Source organism: Anabrus simplex, chromosome X (assembly GCF_040414725.1).
Source record: "Anabrus simplex isolate iqAnaSimp1 chromosome X, ASM4041472v1, whole genome shotgun sequence".
NCBI lineage: Eukaryota > Metazoa > Arthropoda > Insecta > Orthoptera > Tettigoniidae > Anabrus > Anabrus simplex.
Window position 1 is genome coordinate 116,290,748 of NC_090279.1, and position 15,106 is coordinate 116,305,853.

Genomic DNA, 15,106 nt, shown 5'->3' on the forward strand with positions numbered 1-15,106 from the left:
GATACGCACAATTGTGTGGGTCCTTTTTTTCGGATGTTAGTTTTTATTTTGTAAAATAAATTATCAATATGTGTATTGGGGAGCATTTTAGTCAGTTTTTGACATACAAACAAACATACACACCTCCAGTTTTCTTTCAGGTCTGAAAGGGTTATAAGAGAGACCCTGTGGTTGTGAATCACTCTGTACAGACACACGGGAGGAACAGGTTGAACATTACAGCAGGTCAGTGTGTGATGAGGGAGCAAGGACAGTCTCAACATCTTCAAACAGATAGGCTCTTTCATCAATCCCAGTTCTCTTCTTAGACCTCGACGAGCTCATTTCTGCTTCCCAGCTTCATCAGCAGGGCGGCATCAGCACTCAGTGAGGGGCCTAACCTTTTACCACCTGTACTTATCTTTGCTTTTGTTTCTTTCCTTTTCTTGTATTTTTTTTTTCTTATCCTGCACTTCTTGCATTAAGACTGAAGATATGTAGTGATGGTCCCTTTCTTTTTTAACAACATATCATCCCCACTATGGTAAACTAGCGAAAGTGACAAACTAGGGAACGTGTACCAAAATATGGCTTTCGATTGAGATAGCTAAAAATAAAATTCAGGATACTCAATCGTCAAAAATTAACCGTCTTTCGCCCAGTGTGCGGCACGGGCTCATCAGTTGGATACTGCACCTTTTCCAAGACACTGGCCGGCTAGCACGCCGGTAGCCACACCACTGCAAGCCATACATGTGATAAGCACAATGCAGTGCCGACGTACTAGGGGAGAATTGCATCTCCACTTACTACATTGCCCTCGCGGGCTAGCATGACCAAAATATGGCTTTCGATTGAGACAGCTAAAAATAAAATTCATGAAACTCAATGCTCAAAAATTACCAGTGTTTCGCCCAGAGTGCAGCATGGGCTCATCAGTTGGATACCGCACCTTTTCCAAGACCCTGCATTGTGCTTATCACATGTATGGCTTGCAGTGGTGTCGCTACCGGCGTGCTAGCCGGCCAGTGTCTTGGAAAAGGTGCAGTATCTAACTAATGAGCCCATGCCGCACTCTGGGCGAAACACTGGTAATGTTTGACGATTGAGTTCCCTGAATTTCATTTTTAGGGAACCTGTGGTTCTAAAGTTTGGGTCTAGATTATATTATTTATATATGAAGGGGTACCAAAAAAAAAAAAAAATTAAAAAATAAAAGGTATGAATTTGTACAAATCATTCATTCATTATTTATTTATTTATTTATTTATTTATTTATTTATTTATTTATTTATTTATTTATTTATTTACCATAAACCTGTACAGTATCTATGGAAGGCCAGGGGAAAAGGACAAACCCCCTACACATAGTGCCCTGTGACCTTTGAAATAATTACCTAGATCCTGAACTAAAACAGTCATATACACTATTTACAGGTAAAGTAACAAAGTGTAACCTAATGTATACATATTTCTCATTTATACAACCTTTCACTCCCTCGTTCATTCTTCCACATATTCACATGCATTTTCTCACCATATGCGCTTCCTAACATAACATTTAACTATATTTACATTTCTACATTTAATGTTGGCGGGTAGATCGTTCCAAAGCCGCGCTGAACGAGTAAAGAAACCTAGTTTGTAGGACTCAGTTCGCGCAAAGGGGGGTATAAGACACACCCCTTTGCCTCTATGGACGGAGCTGTAAGATAAGGAGAGTCGAGGGAATGGTGAAAGGTGAATGGCCCCTGTGAGGGACTTGTGTAAGAAGGTGATGTCGCTTTGTTTACACAAGGAGGCGATTGACGGGAGGGAAGACGGCCAGCTGTTCTTGTTAATTAGTCGTTCAGCGCGACGTTGGATTCCTTCTAGTTTGTGAAGGTTAGCTGCAGTGGTAGGGTGCCAGGCAGGTAGACCATACGTTAGTATAGGTCTCACTAGTGTCAGGTAAGCCGTCCGTATAGCATTCGACTTGCACCCACGGAGGCTTCTGTGCATAAAACCGAGCACCCTGGCAGCTTTGCATCTCACTTCCTCTGTTTGGGTTCCACTTTAGTTGTTGATCGGACATTCCTAAAAAAAAAAATTTCAAAGTTATTTATTCGTTTTAACAATGTATAATATATGTTTTGGACTAGTACTGGGTTAAATAAGGCTATATACAACAAGTTTTGTTGAAGAACTTGCTGCCGAGTGGCTTGGTGACCAGCGGCAATTCAGCTCCCGCGGGCGGGCAATGAACCCCTTACTTTTTACTGCAAAAAAAAAAAAAAAAAGAAAAAAAAAAAGAATGCAACTTTTCCATATGCAAAAAGATTTGTACTAGTCAAGGTGGCAAATGGAAAAAGACCAGATACATCTGTAAACAGTGTAAGAAAGGTGTACACTTTTTGTGCCTCCCCAAGCACATTTGCTAGAACATGTCATAAACATGTGTATCATATTTTTAAGGCAAAAAAATGAATTTTTGGGTGTTAGGTTTGTGTGAAATAGACATTAGTAATTTTTTTTTTGCTTAAAATGAACCAGGAACTGCAGCATTTGCATATAATGTGAGATTAGAAAATTTCACGTTAATCTAATAATAATAGTAATAAAAATATTGTAACTGTATACATGAAGCACTGTTTTTTCTTAACGTTTTTTTGATCATGAAATACTTTTTTTTACAAAGAAAGAAAATATTTATTTGAATTATCACTTCATAAAACAAAAAATTATAAAAATAAAGGTGCATTAATTTGCATCAATAAAATGCCCGAAGCATTACCTTCAAAACAAAAAAAATGCCCATCCAATTTACATAAATTGAACAGAAATTATTATGAATAATTTACAGCATGGTAAAAAGTGTTCATTGGGCCTTGGCGGTGTAGGACATGGACACCGCGTATGAGGCTGGCAGTCAAAGGGTTAATGTTATATATACATTCTACTGGGTGTCGAACCTAGTTAACCTAATGTATTTACATTTGCCAACATTAATGTTGAGACCATTGACGTAACACCACACCTCTATAGTGTCCAAGTCCGACTGCACATTGTGTATCCCTGTACATTACACTGTCATCAGCGTACTGGGCTATTGTTGAGGTCACACATTTAGGTAAATCAGAGAGAAATGCATTAAATAATAAGTGTTCCAGGACGGTGCCTTGATATACTCCTGAGGTTACTTTAACGGTCGATGATCGAACTCCATCAAACACAACACGTTGAGTTCGACCCTCAAGAAATGACCACAACCATGCCAGTACACTTCCCCTAACATTCATCTGCCTTCATTTTAACAAACGTCGTTTATGAGGGATTTGGTCAAAAGCCCAGTCCAAAGTCACACAGTCTACCTGAACAATTTTAGATTTCTCCAGAGAGAACTGCCACTCATCAATAACCTTTGTTAATAAAGTATTACAGGATCTTCCTGGAAGAAAACCGTGCTGGCTTTTGCTTAGCAGATTACCTTCCCGGAAATATTCCCGTATATTAGAGGCTACCAGTCGTTCCATACATTTACATACGTGGGATGTGAGAGACACTGGCCGATAGTTGTCAATGAGTGTCAATGAGTGCTTGAAAATCGGAACTACATCAGCACACTTCCAATCTTGAGGCAGTGATCCACAGTGAAGCGACAGCAGTTCGCAGAGAGACGGTGCCACTGACTCAGCATAGTCACAGAGTATATGGCTGGATATTTCGTCAGGGCTGCTCGCCGCATGGGGTCGAATCCTCTTCAAATTTGCTAGTACTTTGTTCCGAGAAGTAGAGGCTGGTGAGAGGGAGGGGTGGTACGGGTGTGTTGGTTATATTTATGTCACCAGCTGATTGTGCATGGGAGAAATTCTCTTTAAATTTTTCACTGAAGGCTGAGGCAATGTCTGCGGGCGTGGAGATGGATTTCCCGTTAGTTTGAAAGGAGCTTGGTGCAGCGCTGCCACAGTTCCTGTTTAGTAGCTTCCACAGCTCTTTGGTATCTGAGCAAGCCTTGTGAATATACTGATCGTAAGCCTCCTTGATCCTATTTTTAGTGTCTTTCTGTGCGGATTATTACTTTCTCCACGCTTGTTCCGTTTGGCTCTGTTTCCAATTTTTGTATGGATTGTTCCATTTCCTTATTAACTTCAGAAGTTCTTTCTTAATCCATGGAGCTTTCTTCTCTCTTTTTAAAGTGCATTTCGGTGCAGTTTGGTCATCGCACCAGAAAAATGTATTTTTCCAGGCGAGCCACAAAGAGTCTACACCACAAGGTGATAAGGAGGTTGGACTGGGTAGGTGATTCAGTAGTAAGGCGGAGAGGGATTTCCAGTCAACTTTCGTGAAGTTATATTGAGGTCTGGGTTTGTGTTTGACAGGTTTTCTGCAATCTAGGGTAGCTAGAGTCACTTGAATGGCGTGGTGATCACTGAAGCTGGTATGACTTCAACTCGAGATACTGAGAAGGGATGATTGGTGAGAAATAGATGTAATATGGAACGGGATGTTTTGGTGATACGTGTTGCTTCTAAAACAAGCTGTTAGGAATGTGTCTGCCAATGGATTTCCAGGGATGGGAGCAGAATCACGGGTCCATATTATGTCCAGGTTAAAGTCGGTGCCTTTTCATGCGTGGAAATAAAAAAAAGTTGCACGGTGCCAGGACAGACGAGTAAGGTGCGTGGGGCAGTGGAACTATGTCATTTTTAGCCAAAAATTGTCTAAAAGAGATAGCTGTGTGTGCATGTGCATTGTCGCGGTGGCAGAACCAGTCTCCGGTCTGCCACAAATCAGGTCTTTTTTTACGAACACTGTTGCGCAATCTTTTTAAAGCTTCCAAATAAAAGGTTTGATTGACGGTCTGACCTGGGAGAACAAACTCTGAATGAACTACGCCCTTGGCATCATAAAATTAAATCAGCATTGTTTTGATGTTTGATTTGACTTGACGACATTTTTTTGGATTTCCATTGGCTTGACTGTTGCTTTGTTTCTGGGTCATAGATAGGAAGAGCATTGTCAGATAGGCAGCATTGCTTGCTCAGTGACAAGCTGTTCGGTGTAAAGCATGCTACAAAGGATTTTTTTAATCATAGAACTAACAGGCAGTATTTTTACTGTATAATATAAGTAAGAATGGATTGCTGTCGGGAAGCACAAACGGTGTGTCATTATGAAAGGAGAAGCATGCTTTGGGTTTGACTCCATTTTCTGATGAGGTGGGAGGATTACTGATAACCCACTTCAAATGTTGGCACCTCTGCTGGTATGTACAATCATAATGGTAAAAGTAGGACATTTTTCAACCCTTCGAGAGTCATCTTTAGCTAGTATACATGAAATAAACATCTTAAAATTTCAAAAGTGAAACATGTGGACAAAGAAACATGATTAATGCAAAAATTTAGTGCTGACGTATTAAAAGTTTTTTAACTCTTTCTGGTCTAAGTGCGAGCAAAGCTCGCAGTGGCCAAAGTTATGTTCACGACGCGCTGCGAGCATAGCCCGTAGTAAGGTTTGACAATTCACTAAAAATCGAAAACAAGCTATAAACGCATTCTGGCGACTACACCGCGTTTCTTCAGGAATTCGTTACACGAGTATTTCAACAAATGGCAGAGATTTGCAGTATTATCTACGAGTGTGCATTAGTAGATGTCACTCAGTGTGCTAAAACATAGCTTCTCGCAGCAAACAAGTGCTTGATGAAAGTGATTTTTTTCCAATATGTTATGTAATCGTAATCCTTCATATCTAGAAAAGGCGGGATACTTTACTAATATGTAGGTATTCTTACTATTCATGCAAATATGAAATGCACGGGAACATGTGGTAGGCTGTAAAACAAATTCTTATCATAATGGAAATGCAAGATGATGTTTCAAATTCGTATTCGGATGCCAATAATATTTCCATTTTGCAGAAAATTATAATTACATACCTTCAATATCATCTTCACTTTTGAGTATCTTCACTAACATCACCTTCTGAGCCACTACTGCCACAAAACATATATATATATAAATACAGTTTCATAAGAGCTGCCATTTTCGTTATTCTTATTACTATTACTATTATTATTGAACAGTTATAATTTTATTGTTGTTGTTTTGTAATTGCTGTGCACATTTTACATTATCAAAATAGGGTAAATATAACAGTATCTCAGAAAACTGTACTTACTTAGTAACCCATTGGGACTTTTTCATTCACAAAACATGGTATAATATGTAAACAGTTTTAAAATCTCAGGTGATTGCTGACATGAAACAAACAGCATTGCCCAAAACAAGATGCTCAAACAAGCACAAAGAAAAAAGAGAATCGTGTAAATATCTCCTATACGTACAGAGATATAACTTTTAAAAAATACTTTAAAATGCCCAGTCCAGAATGATTGTTAGGGATATTCAGGCTGTGCGGTTAGGGGCACGCAGCTGTGAGCTTGCGTCTGGGAGATAGTGGGTTGAATCCCACTGTCGGCAGCCCTGAAGATGGTTTTCCGTGGTTTCCCATTTTCACACGAGGCAGATGCTGGGGCTGTACGCTAATTAAGGCCACGGCCGCTTCCGTCCAACTCGTAGCCCTTTCCTATCCCATCATCGCCATAAGACCTATCTGTGTCGGTGCAATGTAAAGCCACTAGCAAAAAAAAAAAAAGACAATAAATAGGGATATTCAGGCCCAAGCTGGAATGGGTTAAAACATCTTGCATTGATTTTCACAGTTATGATAAAATTCTAAAATGAGAACAAAGGGCAAGTGATGACCGTTATTGGTCTATCTTGGTTGCTACAATCCAATGCTAATTACAAAATACGCATAGCTGAAGGAGTTGTTTCTTTTAATATTCATTGGACCTTTTGTCATACAGAGTATATGGTAAAATGCAGGCGTCAATATGGCATGTGAGCATGATGTTTGTGCACAGAGATACTGTTTCCCTTCTGTGAAAGGTGAAATGTAATTCTCTCTCTCCTCCAGCTTCTTGAGTGGGGTCATTAAATTGTGTTGATGTTTTAAGTGGCTTGTACCAATATTGTATTGAACAGGTAATAATAATATATGTATGGCCTTTGCTACCATGTGCAGACATTTTAATTTGATGACATCTGGCTGTCTGCTCGTCAATTTCGATGCTCCGTTATATTCTAGGCCTACTAGATGACACACAGTGTAAACCGAATCTCTCTATATCTATGGCTGACTTTTAATGAATTTTGTCACTAAACACCAAATGTGTCACCAGAGATCTTTTAATGCCTACATTGTACAACATGGACTTCTTTTTTCTGCTCTTCAAAAATCTGACTACCTCTGCCGGGTTTGAACCTGCTGTCTTGAACAGTTGGACCAATACAAATATATTCTTCTAAAGAATTGTATTAAAATTGTTAAGTCAATACAGAATCAAGTATGAGATTTGTCAATTTTAATTCGAGCCCCACTGTCGGTAGCACTGAAGATTGTTTTCCGTGGTGTCCCAATTTCACACCAGGCAAATGCTGGGGCTGTATCGTGATCAAGGCAGTGGTCACTTCCTTTAAAGTCCACGAGTCACCCGTGCCTCGCGTAGCACAGAACATCCCTTTCTACATGTTGGTAAAGGTTGATTTACATGAGCATAAATGCATTTTTACGCAAACAATAAATGAACATATTTATTTTCTTTATAATAAAGGCACTGCATTTATAAAATATAAAATAATATTTTTTTAATAACACTTTTCTTTATTTGAACCTATTTCTTTTCACTGATCTGGAAATTCCCTAAACTATTTACACTCATGATCTCACTAATTTTGTTATTATACAAGAGCAATTTTTATTTTGAACACAGTAATTTCATTTTCAGCATTTATGAACCTTATTAAAACATCCAATGCATATGAATGGTTTGTTTGGACATTCCTCACACTACGTTGTCAGCTGCTTCGTTTTTTTGTCAGCGTCTTTCGATGTGCCACATTCTCGCTGAGCATTATAGCAAACCACGCATCGTCTTTGAACTCTTCTGGATGATCCTTCAATCTTTGAGAGAGTGTGCGCACATCTTCTCCCAGGACATCTGTGGTCCAATCAGGCTTCTTGTGACCTCCTCTTGAAATTGCAGTAGTGGCATTTTTTTCGCAGACGTCATGGTGTGAAGTATCCAAGCATTAACTAAGGCCATTTCAATGATGACTTCTAGGGCTACTTTCCTGTACCATTTTAAACCTTTCCGCACCGGGCGAGTTGGCCGTGCGCGTAGAGGCGCGCGGCTGTGAGCTTGCATCCGGGAGATAGTAGGTTCGAATCCCACTATTGGCAGCCCTGAAAATGGTTTTCCGTGGTTTCCCATTTTCACACCAGGCAAATGCTGGGGTTGTACCTTAATTAAGGCCACGGCCGCTTCCTTCCAACTCCTAGGCCTTTCCTATCCCATCGTCGCCATAAGACCTATCTGTGTCGGCGCGACGTAAAGCCCCTAGCAAAAAAAAAAAAAACCTTTCCGTAGACCTGAATAATAGGAAGACAACTGATTGCTGAAATCGACCCCCTTTTTAGTTCCGTTGTAATCAAGAACAGAGAAGCGCTTCCTAACAGGTTCACTCTGTTTTTCTTTCCAGAGTCTACCAGACAGTCACTATGGCTTGGCTTGTCAACCCATTTGATAGCTCGAGTACCATGCCGACACATCTAATCCACCACCTCTCCTTTCTTCATTTTCTGTTTCACTATCATCGTTAGTCGATGTCTATTGCTATGAAAGGTCCCACACACATGTTTCGTTCCTCAGAAGTTCTTCTGCCAGAGGTATACTGGTGTAGAAATTATCAGCATAGAGGATACATCCTTCATTTAGAAATCCACTTAGAAGCTCCATTACAACAGAACGAGCATGATCTACTCTTTCACTCACACTGGATTTTCCTGCATAGATCTTCGTTCTAACAATGTAGCCTTCTTTCGTACACAGTTTACACACTTTAAACTCCATATTTGTGAGTTTTGTTAGGAATGTACATTCTGAAAACTAAATGGCCCCTCCAAGGGACCATAGTTTCATCTATAACCATTTCTTTCCCCATTGTCAAGGCATTGTCAAAATTTTGGTTTAATTTATCAAGGAGGGTTTGTATTCGATAAAGACGATCACCTGGTTATTGGTTAGTTTCATTGTCTGCGAAGTGCCAGAATCTCAAGAGAAGAAGGAAACGATCCCGTGGCAAGTTGCCCATCATATAAGTCATTCGTAGACCAGTATGAGTTAATAGTTGGGTGAGGAACAAGACCCATACACATGATAACTCCTAGAAACTGTTCCATTTCTTCAACATTAGTTTCCTTCCATTTCAAAATTCTGGTCTTGCTTTTTCTCGTTATGACTTTGTTTAAATTGATTGACATACCTATTGGTTTCCTAAACCATCATTTCTAATAGGTTGTCATCCACGAAGTGAGAGTATAGATCAATGGGCTGTCCCTCTTCTAACTGTAACTGAACCTTTGCTTCCCCAGGAAAAACAGTGAAGCCTAAATCATTCCTGGTTATATCATCCCAACTGCAGTCTGATTTAACTGATTGTGTTTTAACTTGTTCACTGTCACTTTCACTGTGGCCGTCATGTACCTCTGTGTTGGTTCTAGAGGACACTGGTAAAGATAATGAACTTGACAATGAAAAATTGGGATCCTGCATATCACTACATTGGATATCTTCATCTCCTAAAAGATCCCTCAATATCCGACTCCTCTAATGGTTTCTCTAAACGAGATCTCCTGGTTCGTTGTGAAGAATCCGAACTGGAACACTCTTTGGGTAGCTGCTAATATACTTTTCATCTGAAACAATTCAAACACATTCCTTAGCTTTCTATGCTTATAGTTGAGAATAAGATGATGAAATCCATATATAAGTAACGTTCTTACCGTGATGCTGCAAAGAAAAGATGCCCAATTATATATCCTGTAGTTACTTCACACGATGACAAAAGTATTTACACGTTGTCACAACAGATTTACGCCAGCCTCCAACGAAGGCGACAGCACGATAATACTCCACCGCAGTTGAGCGGGGCGTCTAGTTAAAATGCGAGGCACTGGTGACTCGTATAGCAAATAATAAAAGCTGCATTACATCCGTGTGTCGCGAGTCATCTGTACCTTGTGGTGTAAGGTAGCTGTTAAACATACACTTATGCCATAGAACAACATAGATACCACCTGTAACTCGCTGTCGTACTGTTACCACCGTAGCAGCATAGGAATAAAATATGTACTTTTGTCCAGCACCACATTTCTGTGCTGTACGAGTCACATGTGACTCGCAAAACAGGGAACGTAAATGCCATTGTTCATTCTTAAATCCAATATTAAAGTAAATAGCAATTACCTGCGGCTTCGCTCGCGTGGATTTTGTATTTTGTTGAAAGTAATTGTTCAGTACTAAGGCTTTATCTGAAAATCTCTCAAGTATAAAAACTCACCAAAAAATTGTGTTTTATTTACCCCAGAAACTCTTTGTAAACCACGCTTGTGGTATTGCCTTTTGGGGCTAAGATGACCATGCGACATAGAACTGTACATGTGAGAAACAGTTTTTTCTCAAGTCCAAAAAAAATGTTTCTTTCTTTTTAAAGAAGACTCCAAATACCTGTTTCCATGTCTGTAACATCTTCAGTTTTAGAGATATAAGTATCCTCATAAAAAAATAATTCAAATCTTTTTTCACTTCCTTTTATCCCCGTTAAGTGCATTTTCTGGAAAAAAGTACATGTTCCCTTATTTTTAAAGAACTTTTCAAATACCAAGTTTCATGTCTGTAACATGTTGAGTATTTGTCATAAACTGTAGATATATCGGTACTCATTTTAAAAATTCGCCCGATTTTCCTTTTCACTCCCTTAAGTGGATTTTCCGAAGAAAAAAAGTGTTTCTTTCTTTTTAAAGGAGATTCCAAACACAGGATTTCATGTCTGTTACATCTTCAGTTTTTTAGATATAAGTATCTTCAGAAAAAGAATTAAACTTCTTCACTTCTTTCCACCCCTCTCTCTCCTTAAGCGGACTTTCCGAAAACAATAAATGTGTGTTTCATTATTTTTAAAGGAGAGTCAAAATACTTACTTCGACGCCTGTAACATCTTCAGTTTCTGCGATATAAGTAACCTCATAAAGAGAATTCACCTCTTTCTTTACTTATTTTCACACACACACACACACACCCCTCCCCCCAACACCACCAAGTCGGTTTTCTGAAGACAAAAAATTACAGGTTTTCATCATTTTTAAAGGAAATTCCAAGTACCAATTTTCACATCATGTTTAGTTTTTTTTAGATATAAGTATCTTCATACAAATAATTCAACTAATACTTTTCAATTCCTTGATACCCCCAAGTAATTTTCCAAAAACAAAAGAAAGCATGTTTATTTTTAAAGAAGATTCCAAATACCAGTTTTCACGTCTGTTATAAAAAGAATTCAACTCCTTTTTCACCCCCAAGTTGATTCAGCCCCCACCCACCCCAAATGCGTGTTACTTTCTTTTTAAAGGAGATTCCAAATACCAATTTTTACATCTGTAATATCTTTAGTTTTTTTTAAGATACGTATCCTCATACAAATAATTCAACTTATTTTTCAATTCTTTCACACCCCTGCCCCCCTTCAGTGGATTTTCCAAAAACGAACAAATATGCATTTTATTTATAAAGGAGACTCTAATTACCAATTTTCACATCTGTAACATCTTACGTTTTTGAGATGTTCTGTTGATGTGTTCATTTTAAAAATTCACCCCCTTTTTCAGTTCCCCTTAAGTGGATTTAACGAAAACAAATTTTCTACGTTTGTTTACTTTTACAGGAGATTCCAAATGCCAATTTTCACGTCTGTAACATGTTACATGTTTTGCGATATACTGTAGATATAGTCTTTTTTTTAAAATTTGCCCCCTTTATCACTCCTATTCACCCCATATTAATTGGATTTAAACAAAGAAAATACATGTTTCTTCATTTTTAAAGGAGATTCCAAATACCAATTTTCATATCCGTAACATCTTCAGTTTTTGAGATATAAGTATCCTCATTAAATGTGTTCAACCTCTTTTTCACTTTGTTTTCCAAAAACAAGAAATACATGTTTCTTTATTTTTAAAGTAGATTTCAAATACACATTTTTACATCTTTAAACTTTTAAGTCTTTGAGATATAGATATGCTCATTTAAACAATTCACACACACCCCTCCCCCTCCCCCCTCTTCACCCCCTTAGCGACGGAATGTCCAAAAATCCTCCCTTAGTGAGCACCTACACTCTAATCTAAATGTATTCCCAAAATTTAATTTCTTTACATCCAGTAGTATTGGCTCGGCGATGATGAATCAGTCAGGCAGGACATGTTATTTTATATATATAGATTAATTTGACATATAATAATATAAAATTGTTGGTTCTTCTTAAACAGAGATTTAGCTGAGTTCTTAAGAAAGAGGAATTGTTCATACAATTCAGCTAGAAATGCCCATATCATACAGAAAACAGGTCGTGCTGTATAATTCAGAAAATGGGAGGTTGCTTCTTTTGATGCCAATGCCGTAATTTTTATTGTAAAAATAAGGACATATCTACATAAATGTGTGTACTTCTGGCACCCTAAGACAGCTCTAGATGAAATTACATGATTTTCTTACCTGTTGCAGGAAGCAGAAGAGGAAAATTTCCTGCAGGAGCTGGGACCTGTCAAGGTAGGTTAGCCTCTGGATTAAATAATTTATAGGAAAGTGGCTGGTACCTGTGTCACTTGACACTGGGGAATTTAGAAATGAAAAGTTCTGTTCCTGAGGTAAAACTGGAGGTTCCATGGCTAATCTGCCAGCTTCCTTTCTATGTAGATTTATGGAGACAGGGTAGCGACTTACTGGAGTAGCAGTCACAGTATTTAAATAGACTAGAAAAGTGTAAAGAATTTTTCTTTTAACTTCTGCATAAGTAAATATCAGTCAACAGTCTGCGATGGAATAAAAATGTCTGTGAAATACGGTAGAAGTCCGTTATAGTGAGAATTTATAACGGCGAAAAATTTACTCCCTATAGCAAATTGTCGTTACATCCGATTTTTTGTAAAAGTTGGGAAAACCCCCATATACGTTAAAATCAGTATGAAATGGTAATCAGTTTGTTCAAAACTTGCGTTTTCGCGGATGATATCCACACTACGGCTTGACTTTCAAAGTCCGTGATTTAAGACCTATACATCGCTAGCCGCTATAGTTGGCCGAATCCGGCAAACGAGACGTGCGTGTAGCGGCAGCCAGTTCAATCTGACACTTGATTACTGACACTGAGTGAAAGTAAAAGGTTTTATAGTAAGCAAGAATATTTTCCTGATGGATCATCGTATTGTAGAGACGCGAGGAATCTGTATTGCCGGCAAATTTTCAACGAGTTCCCTTCGATATTATGATGCCAATTTTAAGTTAATGGTAATTAATTGTACAGCCGCAAAAATATACGGCATTACTAAAAGCCAATGTTCGGAGTCTACAAATAGTCTAAAAATGCGTACTGTATAAGGAAGACATTATTAATTTGTCTGTGTCTAATCTCTGGCCCAAACAGTGCCTTTAGCTGTTGTTTTACGTTATACTGTACTTGTATAACATTCATTATAACAGCCATTCCTAAACTGGGGTCCGCGGACAATCCAAGGGGTCTGCAATGATAATGTAAGTTGTAAGTATTTGACGAGTGAAATTTTATTGTACACACGCAATTCATAGAACATTATACTAAATTCAGGAACTATGTCTTCATTGCTGTATAACTTAAATAGTATATCTAACTTTTAATTTTAATTTGGCCAGTGGATGGTACAAGTTAGCAGCAGAAAAAAAGAAGAAATTCTACAAGGCAGTGTAAGTGATGTAATTGTGAGGTAGTACCCATCTCTGATTGAGAAAATCTCGTAGATCAGTTCTTTGAGGAAGATCAAATAGCCAAAGTATCTTGGCAGAGAGAAAGTGAAAAATTAATTGAAATATGATATGGGTGCAGAATCAGATGGAGTGGCATGTTTAGCTCCAGGAAGTTCCATTAACGTACCACAATTCCACGTCTCTGATTCATTTTTGGGTGCATGACATCCTCTATACCCTCCGATTTCTAGAAAGGAATACGCTTTCATGACGAGTGTACCTTCCCTACTCTCACACAAATGAAAATTAAGAACAGAAACAGAGCTAATGTAGAGGCTGATCTTCAGCTTCCAGTGACTGTGCTTGTAAAACGTTTGGTCTTTGGAAAACATACATTGTTTAAACATTTCTGTGCATTTATGAAGTATCTTTATGTAAATAAGATGAAATTAAACTTTAAAAGAAGGTAAATATTAGTCCTAAATTATAGGAATATAAAATCAAACATGGTATCATTAAAAAAATTCTGCATTCTGCATTAGAATGTACACTTAGATTTTCTCTTTGTTAATAATCAACACACTCCCACAAACCCTCTTCCCCCATGCCCAGACATCCGAGGCAACCAGGGGCCACACTTCAGGTATGTGGGAATGTGGCTACCCTCTCCCTTATATTTCCAAGGCAGCTGGCTGCTCGGAAGAAATTGTGAGGCTATGATACATTTCAGGAGGGCAAGGACAGTCTCAACACACGCAAAAAGCTGGAAAGACCTAGGAAAACCACTAGGGAGCAGGAAGGGGGAGTTGTGGAGGCCAAGATCCATTCCTACCAGCTGCAGCGATTGATAGAAATCCTCATCTGATAGGGTGTCTGATGACAGCTCCATGCTGCTGGTATGCTGAACAGCACTGCAAACCTGACAGAAAGAAGCCCTTACACTGCAGCATGGCCTACTGCCTCCAATACCTGCCCGCGACCCAAGAATTCTGGGGGGTTTTCATCGGACTAGGTTGGAAGTATGTTGCTGTGAAGGACCTACAACACACACCACTTCCCGGAACGTGTCACCACGACAGGCTTACATACTAATAATTTATTAACTTCAATGTCAAGTCAATATCACAGGTGAAACTTCTGTATGAGGAGGAAAACATATCTGATATAGAATGATGGAAGCTCAAAATACAAATTTACAAGCTCAAAAAGAAATACAAATGTCAGCTTATCGTCAGAATTTTAAAG

General features: G+C 38.6%; 1 protein-coding gene across 5 annotated transcripts in view; it reads left to right on the forward strand.

The window, feature by feature from the left end:
• LOC137503381 (oocyte zinc finger protein XlCOF28-like) overlaps nt 1-15,106 on the forward strand; it is a 148,506-nt gene that overhangs the window by 42,838 nt on the left and 90,562 nt on the right. For all 5 annotated transcript variants that reach the window (XM_068230970.1, XM_068230973.1, XM_068230972.1 and 2 more), the window contains exon 4: nt 12,647-12,691. In XM_068230970.1, coding sequence (XP_068087071.1) covers nt 12,647-12,691 — 45 coding nt within the window. The remainder of the gene's footprint in view (nt 1-12,646; nt 12,692-15,106) is intronic.